This window comes from Crassostrea angulata, chromosome 7, assembly GCF_025612915.1.
Source record: "Crassostrea angulata isolate pt1a10 chromosome 7, ASM2561291v2, whole genome shotgun sequence".
NCBI lineage: Eukaryota > Metazoa > Mollusca > Bivalvia > Ostreida > Ostreidae > Magallana > Magallana angulata.
The window spans coordinates 23606656-23624998 of NC_069117.1; the positions used below are offsets into that span (position 1 = coordinate 23606656).

At 33.5% G+C, this 18343-nt stretch overlaps 1 protein-coding gene across 1 annotated transcript; it reads right to left on the reverse strand.

Annotated features, from left to right (window-relative positions):
• Positions 1–7567: 7567 nt before the first annotated feature.
• LOC128192655 (homeobox protein CDX-1-like) lies at positions 7568–13014 on the reverse strand. Its single transcript, XM_052865522.1, has 2 exons — positions 12246–13014; positions 7568–8428 (listed from the first exon to the last, which is right to left on the reverse strand). The coding sequence occupies exons 1-2, from the start codon at positions 12751–12753 to the stop codon at positions 7947–7949; spliced, it is 990 nt and encodes a 329-aa protein (XP_052721482.1). The 5' UTR covers positions 12754–13014; the 3' UTR covers positions 7568–7946.
• Between the last annotated feature and the right edge of the window lie 5329 nt (positions 13015–18343).

Sequence of the window (18343 nt, forward strand, 5' to 3'; positions counted from 1 at the left end):
CGACATTGTACATTTTGTAATCCACCAGCAATAAAGGGACATGGTCCACTTTAATATTAAGTATGATGTAATTCTTTTGAATTTTATGTTTTAAATATACATGCATAGCATTCCAGAATGCTGAATAAACCCCCAAAGTAAGCAAATCGAATAATTAATTAAATTTCGGTCATTTTTTTAAATATTAAATTCCGCTATATATCAAAAGAGCTTAAACATGTACATGTAGGAGCGTACAAACCCCGACATTGAAACTTCAAATTTAAAATTAAAAATTCACGCACAAACGACATAAACATGGAAACATGTATGTACCAATTTAAATAAAAATATTAATGGGGGGGGGGGCACCCTCCCGTGTATACTCTCCCTAAAGCCATGCAGCCCGTTGTAGAATTCATCAACTCCTATTGACATTCTCATTTTATAAAGAGAATTTGGTTATAATGAAACGAAACAATATTACAAGCAGAAACAGTTTCAGTATGTTGTAACAAAACAAAAGAAAATGATAAAAATCTATTGAATTACGATATGGGTGATTTTACATTTTTCGTATCTATTTTGAAAAAAAAAACCCAGATCATATGTCATTTTACACAATAGAGTGTTATTAACAGTATTACTCTTCGAATGCATAGAATTATGTTAATTTTCGTAAAATATAAGAATTTTAAGTGTTCTTTGACGACCCCCAACCCCAGGTTGGTTATTCGGGATCATTATTTTGTGAATTTGACGGATACTTTCTTTTTTCTTGCACATTATCGTACATAGACTTTTTTACAGTAAGTATATGAAGTAAAACAAAACAATTTTATTTATACCAGATCCTTCGGGCCGTCCACGTATATCCATGCTCCATGAAATAGAACAAAACAACCAGCGAGGTGGAAACAAAGAGGAGGAGGAGGGGGGGGAGTAACAAAAACAACACCTGACACACAGAAACATCTTTTATCTGAAAAAAAAAAACATTCTGAAAGAAAAGAGCCCTCACACAACTGTTCTCACTTACGTATCCTGTTAACTGATGAGAGGATGACACAACAGGTGCTGGATGGAGAGAATACAGGGCACCTCATTTATTGGATGATTCGTCTTTATCAAGGTGCTGCAAGTTCGACCGATTCAATGATTTTTTTTTCTTATTTCATTACAATTGCATTTGTCAGCTAGGGAATGATTTATCTACGAAACATATTTATTTAATTTTTTAAAACCGGTGAATATGTAACTACAGGTGTCTTTGATACAGTTAATTAGTTTACGATTCAAGCTGATACAACTGAGACTGACAATTTATAAAGAGTTATATCCGATGATATTGAAATTTTGTTCGGTTGTATACTCTATGCTCCGATAAAGGGACGATAACAATTTAACAATTAGCAATGGATTAATCAATTGGTAAATCATCAGAACTTCGCCCATTTCTCGATTTCACAAACTCCATTGTACTGAGAAACCAATGAGATTGCTCATGGGTCACGTGATGATGAGATTGTCATTGATCGGAGTTGTTGCTTTGAACGATACCGACTGCTTGATCATCAGCCAGCAGATTTTTTGTCTTCCAAGATAGAATGATTCATTTTTCGCTTACATGCTATGACAAGTACATTTAAGTGTATTATTTCAGTTATATGAACAACATCGCTTCTGTATTGAATCTCGGGACAAACGTCGTATTTTCTTTTGATGAAATATAAGCAAACAAAATAAAAGCATCTACAAAGCTGAATTGAGTATGTTTACATATAATACATACGGAGCCAAACCATCAGACCATATCATAATTTTGATTTTCATATGAATAAGTTTATCTCACAAGAATGAATAAGTTTATCTCACAAGAACTTAACTGTTGTTTTAAAATGTCAACATTTGAGAATTATTCTCTATAGACTTGGTATATAAGCTTATTTGAACAAAACTAAATCATGGGGCAACATATCTTCTAAAAGACTTATCGGTCTAGACTGGTTATGTACGAATTTGGACGTTATATATTATCCGAAAAACACTAATAAAGACATAATTTTTGAGCTCGGTTGACCCAGACAAGAACAAAAATGCAACGTTTATGTCAAGTGCATCAAATGATTAAAACAATATTGACCATAAATTGTACAACAACAAAAAAGAATATCATAAAAAAGAAGATAAAATATTGAGCAACAGGTATACCCTGCCTATCAAAACTCTCTAGCAGAAAAATGTTGACAATAATAACTAAATGTGATGAAATAAAATCGTAAGGCGAGGAAAATACGGCAACACAAAGATTACTTCATTAAGATAAAAATGAATAAAAAATACATGGATTTAAGGAAACGGTTTTTATGAAATGACATAACATCACAAAAATCGATTTTGATCTAATGTTTTAAGGTACATGTATTAATCATGAATGACAGCGAACTCTTCCACTATAATACAAAGATGTATAACCAAAAAGACACAAACTAATATTTCCAGCCTTTATGTTCAATGTTAAAAGATTTTTTACAGCTTCAACTTCAATTCAGTTTCTTATTAAAAAACCAAATAAAAAATCTCATTCTCTATCTAATTCTTTGTGATTCATATAAATTTAAAGGAATATTCAAAATTTAAAAAAGGAAAAAGGGCAAAATATCTATACACATTGAATATAATCTTTTGAATATAATATGGTCTTTTTTTAGAATTGTCATGTTGTAAATTTTGAATTTACTGGGTGGGTGTAAATACAAAATTTACAACCGGAATAAAAAAAATTGTAAAGAGATTGATAAAGGAAAATGTCTAAATCTACAGACCGATGTTACGCAGGCAAGTTGCTTGTTTTAAATCTGCAAATTCAAAGTGTGTTAAATTTGAAAGATGATTTAAGCAAACTTATTGAAATTAAGCATTGAAGTAAATGAACTTTAATCCAAGTCAGTTGGTCTAATTACTTTTCTAATTGGTAATTGAAAACGTTTCACAAATAATTGATTTATTCAATGATTTGGTATCTTACCTAAAAACCTTTCTTCCTCAATTCAATTCTGAACTTAATAAAATCAGAAGAAGAGTAGAATTTTCAATTTAAAAAAAATATATCCTGTAATGCAAATTAATACTGTTGAATAATTGGAAACGAAGATAGCACCAATTCATTTACAAAGAAAAATTTTGAAGAAGATCTATATTTTGATAAACTGTTGAAAAGAACAAAAAATCAAAATTGATATCAATGTTCTATACTCCTAAATTATACGAGCTTATATTTCATATAGGATTAAATTGTGACATCTTAGAAGAAATATATATTACAGCATTACAATCAATCAAATCAAATGAATTTAGGAAAACCCCAGTAACAGGTATATATGGCGAAAACTCGATTCAGAGAGAACAGTCAATGGATGCAAATAAGAATAAATCCTTACATTTATTTAAACTCCATAGCAATGATATCTATTTTTTTATAAATTATTTTTACACAAAAAATTAATCGTAGACTATTTTTAAAACAAATTAATATCTTAATTATTATTTTAATGTATGCATCTAAAATTCAAAACGATAAAATAAACCGTCAGACCGTATAGTTAATATTTTTTTTCTGCTGAGAATTTACGAATTAAATTAAAGAATACGTTTTATTTTATTAAAAATCAAGTTTTCTTCATTCCGATTCTATTTTCCTTTATTACTTTCTCGCTTCTTGCTTCGATTTTGTTGTTTAGTCTCAACCATCGATGATATACATGTAAAGATTAGAGTAAGGAATTGTTTTTTGTTTTTTTTTACTATTCGATGAGTTAAGAAAAAGATATTCAAGATAAACAATACCCCCCCCCCCCCCTATGTTTTTAATGTACAACCTCCATAATTTAACATTTGAAGACGCTCTTTACGATTAGAAATAATACTAATGAAGTTTAATCGTTTTTTTTTTTTCATAAAACAGGAAAAACAGACCATATAAATAATAATAATAACAATAAAATAAAGGAACGGAAATTCATTTGGAATTTTGGTTCCTCATGGTCCTTCAAAACTTGGTTAACAGATTCAGGTAGGTTTACCTTGGGTGTATACGGATCAATTTTAATGTAGCAAGAGTACCAACATAACCAGATCGACGAAGGTATAAAATTGCCAAAGCAAACCCAAAACAATTTTATATTCCTCGTAAATTATTTTATTGTATTAGCACATACACTCCAGTACGACTTGAAGTGCCGTATGAATTATGGCGCGCCCGTAGCGGGTCCTCCATTTTGTTTACCCTTGTGACGAATTTAGAATTCCACATCCCTGCCGCCAAAGGGCGTCCTACTTCAAACTGTCGACTTCTTGGGAAATTCGGCATAGCGGGTCGTTTCAAGCTAGATATGCACGTGAAGACGGCGACACACACTTAAATAATTCCGTTACATGTAAAGTTTAATTTCTTACTTAACCTAACAACGAGTTGGCCCTTAGTTTCTTAAACACGACCTCCCGTTATTGCCGAGGAACCGAAAAACCAATAGTAAGCACTCCCAGGGATGAATGTAAGATCCATGTTTTGATTCAATTAACATACTCTCTATGGCAATAAACTTTCTTGCTCTTCTGGATATTTTTGGCGTACAGATCCGATAAGGCGTTCATTTCCGATATCCACACAGTCTTTGTCCAAGTTTTACTCACAATGACGTCATCGGGTAGAAAAGATGTTTCCATAACGAGTAAGAAAGAGTTTCCTGCAAAAGAATAAAGGGAGACGCGCTAAAAGAATTGGGTGTGTTTCACTCCTGGAAAAGTCAGAATAGAAATGACATGGAAAAGCGCAAAAGCGGTATTAATGAACAGGGTTCGTTTGATGTGACTTATAAATCGTGGGTTTATTGCTCTTTATGATATATTGTAAAAAGTACAGCTCCATTGCCTCGTAAACACCATATTTATAGTATTGAGTTTCTGTCCCTAAAACACTGGGGCAATAATTTCATAAAATGATGTTCCCGATGAATTACTGCCTCCAATTTGGGGAATAAATTTGTCTGCTATTGCTCTCGCCGAGAGAGAAATCAGGATCTAACTGTTCCGTGCAGTTTGCCAAGCACGCCTTTTGATGCACTTTCTGTGTACAGTCTGTTGGGACAAGAAAAACATTTTCTTTGAGACATAAAATATTGTTGGTCCGTGTGTTATATTGGGGCTGTAAGTCAAACACCGGTTTTCATAGTGAGAGCAAATCCATTTCTTCAAGGAACATTCTTAAAATATATATTTATATATATACGAAAATACGGCTTTTCTTCCCGTTCTATTCATTATTGCGTAGTTTTTCGGTTTCCTTGTGATTACAACATTAAGGCAATTGTTTTTGCTTTTCTAGATATTGAAACAACTCGAATTAAACGGAAGGAATCGGATTGGCTTTTGCTTTCTTCCGTGTTTGCCAAAGTGTAATATTTGTACAAAATTCACTAAATAACAAGCACACTGACTTTTAGGCGGATTGAATTGAACGTTAGGATTTGAAAAAGGCGTTCCAAGTATACTACTTATCTAATATGTTCAGTAAACACCGATAATTTAAAAAAAAAAACTTTATTACATTTGAATTTTCTTCTACGTACTGTTTTTTAATAATTATAAACGACTCATTCTTAACATTTTTCATTGATCTGAAGAATGCCTATCTATCTATCTATCTATCTATCTATCTATCTATCTATCTATCTATCTATCTATCTATCTATCTATCTATCTATCTATCTATCTATCTATCTATCTATCTATCCATCCATCCATCCATCCATCAACATGTATCCACCCGAACCATCCATCCATCCATTTATCCATTCATCCATCATGATCTGCATGTACATGGTTTTTATTCATTGATTAATAAATATTATATTTATCTGCTGTCGTTGTTGGTGGTGGTGTTGTTTACATATACTGATAAAAACATGACAAAAACCAAATGTTCTCTGTGAACGTCATATATATACTATATCATAGTATACATCTGTATACCTAAATCAAATGTCAAGATTCTACTTTGTAATATATTCAGCGGGGTGACAGGATAATTATATGCGTGTAAATTTCAGTCCCCCCTTGGCCGTGAGTGGAGCGACTATTAACCTGGATTTGCACAGCTCCTTATGTATTTGATATTTACTGAAAACTCTACAATAATCGGTAAACATGATGCAATTTACAACATCATAAACTGAACCGTATATCAGAAAACGTGCACGGTGAGGCGAGTAACGACAGAGCACGCCGTGGTGTTTGCGAGGGGGTGCCCTTGTAGTGGTCTCCGATCCGTTATCGGGGGGACTGGAGAGACCATAAAGCCGGGGGGATTCCGAATCTCGAGGACCCTCGTCAGATCATAAAATCATAAATTCTTTCCTCGTGACCTAACAGATTTATCGGAACATGAATATAAAACAAACATTTTTACAGTCATCCGATAGAAATTGAGATCAAAACACGTACAGTATATTCATAATCAAGCCCTTATATAGTAGTTCAGTGAAGGATGAGGGTGCAGCTCTACATAATATTTGGTCAAAATTACGATTCGCTCAATCTGATCTTCCCCTTTACTTTAAAGATCAAACCAGATATTTGCTTTATAAAAGCTATTTGACTCTACGTATACATGTATCATAAGATGTGTAGAAACATGAACCGGTAGATTTACAATGTCTTGCCATTCTGTTGGGAAAAAGTAACTGTTTTAAATATTGAAAACCATTTTTTTTCCTTGGATATTCTATTAGTTGTTGTCTTTGGAATTAAAGGAGATTGAACATTTGTTTGTTACAATGTAAATTCATCTTCATACACTAAGTACAAGTAATAGCTTCAAACGTTGCACGTGTTTCATTTCAACGATAAATGTGATTTGAATTTATGTCTATTTAAAAAAGAAATCGGCATGAATTTTTTTTTTCACGACGAATGCAATAATGCTTTTTGTTATATTTACATATTGCTTTGACAATATCGCAATATTTTAAATGTGTTTTTTTCGGAAGAAAATGTATAAGTCCATCTAGAGAATGAAATGTAGGATTGTTGCATTTCGTCATTACTAATATTGCTTCTTCTACCCCTGTTCCTGTAGACCCTATAACGTACTATACTAAATCTACATGTAGTCTATATGTTCATCCCTCTGTGGCCGGAATTATTGTATTACTTTGATGCATTTAATACGTGTATTGCTACATATTATTTCTTATATTGTATATTTGTATATGTATGATGTATTCTTTGTATCTGATGAACCAATTGGCTTAAGGAAGAAATAAACTAAACTCTGCGTTTCACTATTCCTGTTTGACTACTTAACATGTATTTTCTTTGAATGCAATAAACCTTAATCACCATTTGTCTTTATTAGTATCATACTGCAGTACTGTAATTTTTTTTTTGAAATACCCATCCTTAGTGAAGAATTCAAAAACCGCCAAAGAGCATTTCATGTGAGATTTCGGATTAAATAGTCGGCTCTGGATTTCAGCTCATTCTGTAATTATTTTACACCTTTGTTAGGAAAGCAACAAAAACTACAACATTGGTATATCATTCACTCGTGTATTTTATTATGTACAATCTTTCCATTTGTTTTCAACATGTTTCAATAAATATATCTCTTATAATATGCAAAAACCGCAAAAATTGTACCAATTGTGACATGAAAGCGAATAATGATAAATATACATGCGTAATCATACATGACAAAAAGTGTTAACAAATTGACACTTCAAAAAATTCTCTGAGTATTTAGTCACTCTAAAAGGGGGCACTGGTTATTTCAAAGTCCGCGGCTTTGAGTCTTCGTTTCATTCACGATTCGGGCCCAGTGCCCGTCTTCCTTGTGTCTCACGCACCTGATATGGGGAGATTGTGCATGACGTCATATAAATTGTAGCACATAGGGGGAAATGACGAAATTATGCTTGTGACACTAGCTCTTGTGGGTCCATCTTAATCACTGAAATTGGAGCTGACTGTTGCATGACGGGATTGATATTGCTTGTGACGGGGGATGGAGTTTGGTGGAACTCGGGGGAATGGTGGGATTGAATGATGCCCTCTTTGTGATCCTGAATCTGGGGCGACATTTCGTGACCGTAGTCATCCATTGGGTCCTGCTTGATAATTGGCTGAGCGGAGTTGTGTACCGGAAGTGGCATCTGCGGCATGTCAGGGTTTGAGGGGCTGATCTCATCGCGTTTCTTGTTTTGTTTCCTTTCCTTGGCGCGCCTGTTCTGGAACCAGATTTTAACTTGCCTTTCGGAGAGAGCGAGATTTTGGGCCAGCTCGGCTTTCCTCCTGATGGTGATGTAGCGACTGTAGTGGAACTCTTTTTCCAACTCGAGGCGCTGATGGTCGCTGTACACCACTCTATACTTGTCCTTGGTGCGAGTCTTACCTAAAACAAAAAAAGTAAAACTTAACAAATGGCTTATTGGAATAAATAAATACTGCTCGTAGAAATATGAATTCTATAAATATTTTAAGAGACAGAATACGTTTGGGTGATTTGAGAATATGAAACATATAATAGAAAAACAAGGGGAGCTGGAGGGAATTTTGTATTGATTGGACCAGATGGAGCTAACATCAATTATGACGCTGAAACCGGGTCCTCAGTGAGTTTTTCTTGTTTAAGGAGTTATAAAATATTAACGTTGCCCTTCTCGACTAGGTCAGAATCTGCAATTATCACCTGTATTCCCTAGCCTTCCATTTAACCCTATAAATCTATCGGCTATTTTCCGTTAGCTTTTATTGTAATGCACAAAATATCCGGGCTTTTTTTTCATTATTCAATAAGCGAAACACGTTGAACAAGTTAGCACTTATGTACAATTCTTTGAATTTTTAGATCAACTCGGGTAAATTAAAGATGAAAACCCTCAACTCAAATTCGCGTGCAATTAACAATATAATAAATAAATAAATACACGTATTTTGTTGCTTTGAACCATTAGATAATCGTGTTTTGTAAGAGTTACTACAAGGTGTCATCTTTGTTTTAACTTAGTTTAGTTATTTGACAATCTTAGTGTCTGTTATTGCAAACAAATCATGGTAATCAGATTAGAGACTTCATTTAACCACGAATGTTTACGGTAATTTTATTAGTGCAATATCGATGATTCCTTCATGTTTCTGCTTATAACTTTATTGCTCAGAACCGTTACAATTACTAAAGGTTCTTGGTCTTGCATAAATACGCTAAATCGTGACGTATTTTCAAAGGCCAACAACCCATCCTAGGCCGGATAGTCCTGACTGATGTACGAGTATTGCGTCACTCTGTTCAAAAACCTTGTAAAATTTCATTTTCTACGACCAATTACCACCGACTTGACAGCTAGCGGGGCGCTTTATCCGAGGTGTGAAATTGTTTGGCTTACACCGATACAGCTAAATCAATTTGGGGTGTTAATCTACGCTCAATTAAATAGATAGAATTATCATTGAACAAGACCAGTTTCTAACATAATGGAAAGTCTTGACTTCCCGGCGAGGTTTCTATGCACACAAGGGGTGGTCCTTCAAGTCTTTTGATCTTCCCTGACGCAAGCGTGTCCAGCTAGGCCTTTTTGGGGGGTTTAAATTTGTAACGAGGATGGTTTCTTTACTTGGGGAGTTCTTTTCGGGAAACTGGGTTTATGTGAAAATGATTTTTATAAGTTGTGTAATTTGGAAGGATTTTAAGGGAGTTTAATAGACATCAATTTCATAGATCGTTGAGGCGCGCGCAGTATCCAATCCCAGCTTCCTGTTTGCTTTTAATATATATGGGATCACGATTCCAGTGTTTAATGTGCATTTCATGGGTCGAAAAGTTTCCGCATCGGTGCCAAAATCACAAAATGTGGGTTCGCAAGTATTTAATATAATCCTAATGTTCTAATCAACGTAGAGTAAACCGCCTTTTTCGCCTCGAAACTGGGAAATATCACTTCGGGAAATTGATTTAACTTAACTTCGACATATGTCTGTGTTTGTTTTATACCAGAAAAAGAAAATAATAAACGCAATGTGCGACATCGGTTTAAAGATTTCCGACAGTTGACAATATGACTGGAATTGAAATAACATGAAAGAAACGTAGATAACTTATTGTTTTTAAATTCATCGATATTAAATAATTTGATCTACGTCCGTCCCCTGCCTGTGGTTTTGTCTACAAGACCATTATGTGATCTGGGGATGTTCCCTTTTGATCCTAAGAGGCGGCGGACTAAATACACTCTTATCAAAGATGACCAGAGTCCCATTCAATACCGTAAAAAACATCAAATAATATTTCTGCCTTTACGTTGACGTGTGGCATTAGTGCTCTGATAAGCGGCTTGAAATTAAAATGAAAAAATTCACACTCTTAAACCCCGATCGCAATTTTCTATGATGTATTCTGCGAGCTTGATCTTTCTGAAAATATCGCAAAGCCGGGATCGGTAGCCACTGAAAATTCCGAATAACTCCTTCGTCAACTCTTTCTTTCAAATTACATAAATCTTGTTTCTTATTTATTTTAGGTGATCTGTGTGCAAGATGGACGACTCTCCTTAGTCCCTCGGTTTGAATAGAATCTCACCGTTAAAAGCCAATTCTCTATCTCTCTCCAAAGCCGTTCTTTGATGGATTTCAAATTAATTTAAGTATCTATGTCATTCTTATCAATTTAAAACCTCTCTTTTCAAAACATGAACGTTATTTGAAAACACGTTCGCTGATTAGAGAGCTGTGAACTAGATGGTAATTCGGAAAGCACGTGTTGGGGGGTTTGCTCTTCCTTAGGGACCCGTCAGGGGAGCACTCTAAACGCCTGATCCCCAGAAACATGCGTTTGACAAATCTCTGTCCAATATTAGAGTCGGGTCGATTTATGAGACAGAAATTAAGTCCGGACGTAAAAAGACTTTTCCTTATTTATTTTCTGGCAACGAAAGTCCATAAAAAATATTTTATTTTGAGGAAGATTTCGATTAAGTTTAACTATTACTATTTGCAGAAGAGATAAAATAAAATAATGTATTTAATTCAAGTGCATTGATAATTATTTTTTAAAATTATAAAATAACAAAAATCGCAATTTTCCGTTTTAAATAAATCTAAATACATTTAATAAAAACCTCGAAATGCTTACAAATTTATGTATTTGAAATTATTTTAAGTCCACGATTTCGTTTGCTTATATCAACATAACTTGTTCGAATTTAGCAAAATTTCTTAAAAATTTATATACAATCTATCAATATCATTATTATGGTTATCGTTCTTACAATATTTTCTATTTATCATCAAATCATTAATGTTTATCATTTACGACAAAACATCTACTGAAAATGGAAGGGTAATTATTATAGAATTGAAAGGAAAAAAATGTGAGGGAATTTTAATTTTCGGAACAGGCGTTCATGTATTGAAAAAAAAGAAGAAATGATCCCACAATCAAACAAATAGATGAACAAAACAATCCTGTTGTCAAACATTGAAATGGTCTGTAAAACCAAAGTGTTACATTTTAACTTCTATCAGAGAGCAATAGGGTCTGGATAAAAGGATTAGTGGGGCATTTGTCCACGAAAGAGTCCCGTCCCGTCGGTTTAATTAAGCGGACAATCGGTTTTGTAGGGGACCCTACGACCTGTTCACACCTCCTAGATTGGATTTCACGCAGCCCCGGGGGCAGATACGGTACATGTAGCACGGGGTGTGGGTAACAGACTGCAGGTGTACTCCGAAAAAGGTGTACTCAACAACAATTACTCTATTATTTGTTTATTGTTGCACGCTTATTGCCACCGGTCCAAAACTTATTCAATGAAAATTTCAAAATAAATTAAGATTAAATTATAATTTAATTTAATAATGTCTTTACTTAATATCTAATAGATAATCTATTCTCCTTTTTATTTTCACCGGGAAATATTTTTTTTTGTATTTCTTTAATATGATTCACCTTAAGTCTTTTGGAATGATGAAATGTTTTTTTTTCTTCCATTTTTTAATGATTCCCAATCTTTAGATTATTAATGATTAAACGTTTTGATTTTTCAAAGATAACATTAATTAACCTAGAAATTAAGAGAAACAGATACATACTCTAGTCATTTGCGCGAGCAATTCTAAATTTTATGTCTCTGACTAAAATATGTAAACAGGAACTGGACTAAAACCATTTGATAAAAAATGTTTTCATCTACATGTACTAGTCAATGGATACTTACCAGGAAGGGGGCCACTAGGAGCGTATGAGGTTTTCTTCATCCAGTCATAGGGGGGTCGGAGCTGTTTGTTGGAGGGGGACCCGGGACTGCCACTGGAGCTGGTAGAGGCGGTGGGAGAACACACAGGCTGGGGGGAGCTTCCGAGCACCGACAAATTCTGGTTTACGCCGTTATTCTGGGACACTTGTTGCTGGGTGTAGTCTACCCCCATGGGAGGGGCGGGTCGGTAGGAGTAGCTGTGAGGACTGACGGTGCCTGTGGAGTTTGGGATCCCGTATCCGTTGACCCACTCTTCCACAGGTCGGGACCCGTATGTCATGTAGCAGGGGGCCTGCTGGAAGGCCCCGGGGTCCATCTGGTACTGTCCATAGTCGTGGGTCTGTCCCGTTGGAGCGGGGTACTGGTTAGTTTGAGGCATGTATCCGGAAAAGTGTCCAAAATTGTAGCCGTTTGCTGGGGGAGAGTGGCGGGATTGGAACATGTTGGCGTTCTCCTGACACAAAACCATCTTCACAAATTTTCACACCAATAAAAAAAATCCCAAAATAATCCGTTAATATTTTTCCCGTGTTTTGGAAAATAAATCAGTCGTGCAATATTTTACAATTTTACAGTACTGCAATAATATTCCGTCAGAGGTCAATCCAAGCTATAACCTTGCAGAGACGATTTTTACAACTCTATAAATTGCCGTGTAGCTAACAATTTATAGTCTCAGAGGTATCTTTCAATTTCCGTATACTTTCAATCATTGATAGGTATCGATGGCAAATTGTTTGGAATCAATGTGTTTTATGAGTACCTGGCTTGCCATATAAGGCATAAACTCCGCCCCCTTTTCCCTTTCGAATAAAACCTGCTGTTCTGATTGGCTGACGCGGAGCCGAGACAGTACGATTCTTTTCTCACCTTTGGTATCGGTGGCCGGGATGACTTTGATGTCTCGGTAACTTTCTTCATCGTGTGCTTCAGGTGTAAATCTTACAGCCACACCGACTGTTTACCTTATTACACGGCAATTAAAGTCTTATAGTAAATATTATGGGATTAATGAGCTAATATGGTTCCTCTCTGCACCATACAGCACCGTATTTTACGGAGATTTGAGACCGTTATTTTGTCGTTTGCTCCAATTATTAAATCTAATCACAGGATTACGTTTCTTATTTTCAAATGCGCCGACTATTTTAATTAAATAATATATTTATATTGATTTTTGCAGATTTTATAGTTTGAAAAAATAATACTGTAGCTATCCAAAAATTTTTTTTTTGGATAATTTATAATGATTACTCATTAATATGTTTATGATTTTTGCGTAGGACTGGGTATAGATACAATGTAATGCGGTAGATTTTGTGACTGAATTTTGAAGCATTCTGGGACTCTTGCTTTGAACTTCGTCCTATGTGCAATAAAGATACGGGAGAGACCAGAGTAAGCAGGTTTATCAGATACAGAGTTACGTATGAAGAACTTTATTGGGGAGTCATCCAGATAGGGAAACAACGTTTGTACAAGATCAAATTTCCCGACAACTCAGTATCTTAGGTGTGTGTTATGAATAGGTAATTTTGTTTCCATCAATGTTCGTGGTCGAAAATGAAATTCAAGTTCACCCATCGGAATTCCTCCTTTTTATTCCTGAAGTTAACATTAAATTCAAATGTGATGTTTTAAATTTTATATTAGGTAACTAAATTATGGTCAATTTTCTACAAGAGAGAGAGAGAGAGAGAGAGAGAGAGAGAGAGAGAGAGAGAGAGAGAGAGAGAGAGAGAGAGAGAGGTTATTTTGATATTAATTTTTTTTTATATGCAATTAGTAATTGAATCGGAATTCTGGAGCAATGAGCTGTGTTTGTTGTTTACAAAGAGGACTTAGGTCTGGCCACCGGAATAAAATGCCTCACTCCCCGCTTCCTGGCGATCTGTGGCGTCCGGTTGCTAGCGAGGCACGAGCGGCGTGCCGCAATGGTCTTCATAAGATAAAAACTCTCCATAAATTTGATAAGATTCTAATTAAACTGATATTTTCTTTGTTTTTATTCCCGTCTTTCACATATTACAAAACTGAAAAGGCTGTTTGATCCGCACTGTTCACTGGTTCCACTTTTGTGTACAAAGCACGAATTCGATCAAAAGAAAACTCAGAGAAAAGTCAACAGGACTGGATTTTCTCGCCTTTCATTTTCCTCATGTATAAAATTAAAAGTACCCCTCCCAGTTCCGGACTCTGAATCAAATTCTTTTCTGAACCGTTTTAAAATATTTTACTTGTTTGGGGTTCATGCGAATGCGTCTTATGTAATGAATGCGCATCTATTAACGGCGTTGTTGATATATTATGGCAATAAATTAATTACCAAACAAGTGGTGAATGGAAAGAGTCGGCTGAAGAGCTTCATATGCCAGATGCCAGGTTAATTCGTTGACGGATCAATTTAATTATCCGACGTAAAAACAATGGTGTTGGTTCTAAATCTTTAAAACAGGGGAATATATTTTTTTTTATCATTCTATAAACATGTTAAAATCTTGAAATCATATTTTCCCGTATTTTTTTTTTCAAGCAAAATTTTTAAAGTAATACCGGACCTTTTGTTAGGAAACCGTAAACTATTAAAAAGTCAAATAAAAAGTAAAACGATACTTTTTGTAATTTAATGGAATTTATTCATGTAATATGTGGAATTGGATAATGTGTATACACGTGTATAACATGTCTGCAGTTTACCTGCCGGTTGCCATTTTCCCCTTGTATTTTTAAAGTGAATTGTATATTACCTGTCCACTTCATACCTGAATGAAGTGAACTAGATCCCCCATAAACCTGTCAGGTGTACCCCCGTGTCAGACTGGCAGCCATGGAGGGGGGTGTTTCTCACCTGGTCAGGGAGGAAGCATGATACCTGTGTTAATTAATTAGGACAGGTAAATGTCAGGGGAAGATATTGCCAGGTAATACACGGACATTTTTCTTTCCATCAAGGCTGTCTACAATCAATTAACAATTTGAATTTCTGAATATCCCTGGTATCAATTTTTTTTTATATTTGCAAAAATGAAAATTATTTTATCTTATTTTGATTTTAAAAGATTTAATTTTGAGAATTAGATCGCTACTTTTATCAATTATCAAAATATCCCTTTTATAGAATCATTTCAAACTATTTGTGAATAAAAGGACTTAACAATTTGATATTAAGTTTCTTAGAAGACAATTTAAAAGACATATAATTGTCAAAATTTTGAAGAGACTTCCGTATTGATGAAAACTATATATATATATATATATATATATATATATATATATATATATATATATATATATATATATATATATACACAAGTATATTAATTTTGTTTGGGGTATTCATTTCATTAAAATTAATCTTTTCACCTGAAGAATATGACTTGAAATTAAAATAATTTATCGAAATACTTGTTATCCACCAAGTTGCATAAATTACGTTGATGTTCTCGATTTCTCTACCTAATGATCTCGTAATACTGTTGAAAGCTATGTTCGACGATAATTCGCTTGAAGAATCAAACAGAATCAGAATCAGAAGATTAGAAACATAATTTCATGGGCGTTTAGATATAAATTTTCTCCAGCAAGGCGTCATTTAAATACAGAAACTTTTTCTTTTGCTGCCAAGATGAAATACTCTGCGTCCGGTCCCCGCTGCGAGAGAACGCCCGGCTGATTAATTCCCGTTATAAACTCCCTGTATCTCCGGCCATCAATTCCCGATTAACCTCCCCTATCTGTAAAGAACTGTTAACCGTACTCACACTGATGTCATTTTGATTGTTTTATTGTGGACGTGTGATCGAGATTTCCAAGACGCGATAACAAGTCGGAGAAATCTGTTACATCATCATTATATTCATTAAATAGACAACGTTTCTGAAAAACAAAATATCTTAAATATTCATATTGTTTCCTTTAAAATTGTTTTCTAGAAAACAGAAACATGAAAGTAAAGATATTTATCACAAAAAATGAGTTTTTTTTAAGTTAGGTTCAATTTTTCATGAGCTTTATATAATTATATATATAAAATTATGTTAGACTCTTTTATATTAGGGAATTTACAGTACAAATATAAAAACATGTAAGAGAGAAACTGTTTTTACAATACGATTTAAAAAAAAAGGAAAATGGACGTTTTGCTCAACATTAAGTAGGTTTTTACGGTCAGTTTGGATGTCTGTAGACGGCATTTTCAATAAAATTATGAAATCAAATAATAATCTATTATACATAATTATGATATGTTCTTCTTTATTTATCGTTTACGGTAAGTAACTCTGCACACGACAATTCCATCGTCTGGGGTCGGACAAATGAAGGAGATCAATGATGTTGATCCATAGCTGATAGCGATCTTAAATATGATCCGGGCAATTATGTGTATTGTAATTGGATTATTATTCATGATACACAAATGTGGCTATTTATTTAGCTGTGTATTCCAATGACAGTAATTAAGTCAACTTTATTTATACGCTTGAAAATATTTATTTTTGCCTGTCATTTGTTTATTAATACATGTCATGTAGACCATGCATGTGTTTGTTGATGTATATACATTCTTGTCTGAAAGAAAAATAACTTATCCACGTGAAAGAAGTATTTCAATCAATTATACGTCATCTCTTCGGTTCATATCAAAAGTAGAATCTAAATAGGAAGATACATATTTTTTTATATTTAAGGGGATTCTTATTAAGAAACCTTGTACAATGAAAAAAATGTAATAATGACTTTTTCTTGTACTTGAAAATGCACGAACTATTTATTAATAGTAGTAGTTTATTGGCGTATACATTACATACATTGCCATAGCATACAATTTAACAGTACTTTACAATAATTGTGGGTACAGGTGGAAGGCAGGTTATATAAATATATATAAAAGGTATAAAGTGGATGAAAAAATATCAAAAAGATCAACAAAGCAGTAGTTATATATAAACTTGATTTACGCTTATTCACGTCTGATGGTAAAGTTGTCCCTCTTATTAAAAGATTCGTACACATATTTACCCAGTTTTTTAACATAAATATAGAATCAGAATTGAGTAAAATTAATAATCAACTGGAATTTGAAATGCAATAACTTTTATTTTCTAATAAATGTTTATTTTCAATGTTTTGTTTAAAAACAAACTATAGATGACTTTTATTTTAAAATAATGTTTTTATATTTATATAGAATAGAGGATTTTAAAAATCTATCTCATATATTTATGGAAAATAATAAATAAATATGTTTAAAACTATGGTAATTTAACGGTTAGTTTAATTGTCTGGAATCGGCATCATAAAAGGTAATCCAATATTTGATAACGTTCATTAAACATAATTAAGGTATGTACTTCTAAATGCGAATTTAACGGTAGATAACTCTGCACACGACAATTCCATCGTCTGGGGTCGGACAAATGATGTAGGTGTATAGCTGAGGGCGATCTGAAATACGGATCCTACCAATTACACTTGTAGGTGTATTTTTTAATAAATTATATTACATGATATATTATTGTTTATTATGAATTTGCAGTGTATTCCAATCACTGTAATTAAATCTGCGTGTACTTTTTGGTAAACATGTAAAAATGTTTATTTATTTGCAAATCGTTTGAAAATATATGTCATATGCTATCCATGTGTTTTTTCTGTATATATTCATGTCTAAAAAGCAAATAAATTTATTTTATCTATATCTAAAAGAAATATTTCATCAAAAAATATTAATTTCAACTTCTCGATTTTTATCACTGGTAAAATTATTATTTTCAAAATTTGAATATTAATTATTCTATATATATTATATAATTTTCGTTTTAAAAAGATGTCTAAATACCGTAATATAAAGAAATGTTGTAAATATAATATCGTGTCTGGTTTCTGAAATTGCACCCACAATAATAGTTCTATACATGTATAAAAAAAAGCTTTTTGAAATACCTGTAAATACAATAATCTTTAGCTTATAATAATTTTTTTGAAGCATATCTTATTGGAAAAAATCGAATAAAAAAATAAATTACCCAACTAATGGAAAAAATATGCTTAAAGATGTA

Coding starts and splice junctions, on each gene's coding strand:
- LOC128192655 (XM_052865522.1), bottom strand. CDS start 12,753: ATGGTTTTGTGTCAGGAGAACGCCAACATGTTCCAATCCCGCCACTCT. Junction 8,429..12,245: donor TCCTAGTGGCCCCCTTCCTG/GTAAGTATCCAT, acceptor TTTTTGTTTTAG/GTAAGACTCGCACCAAGGAC.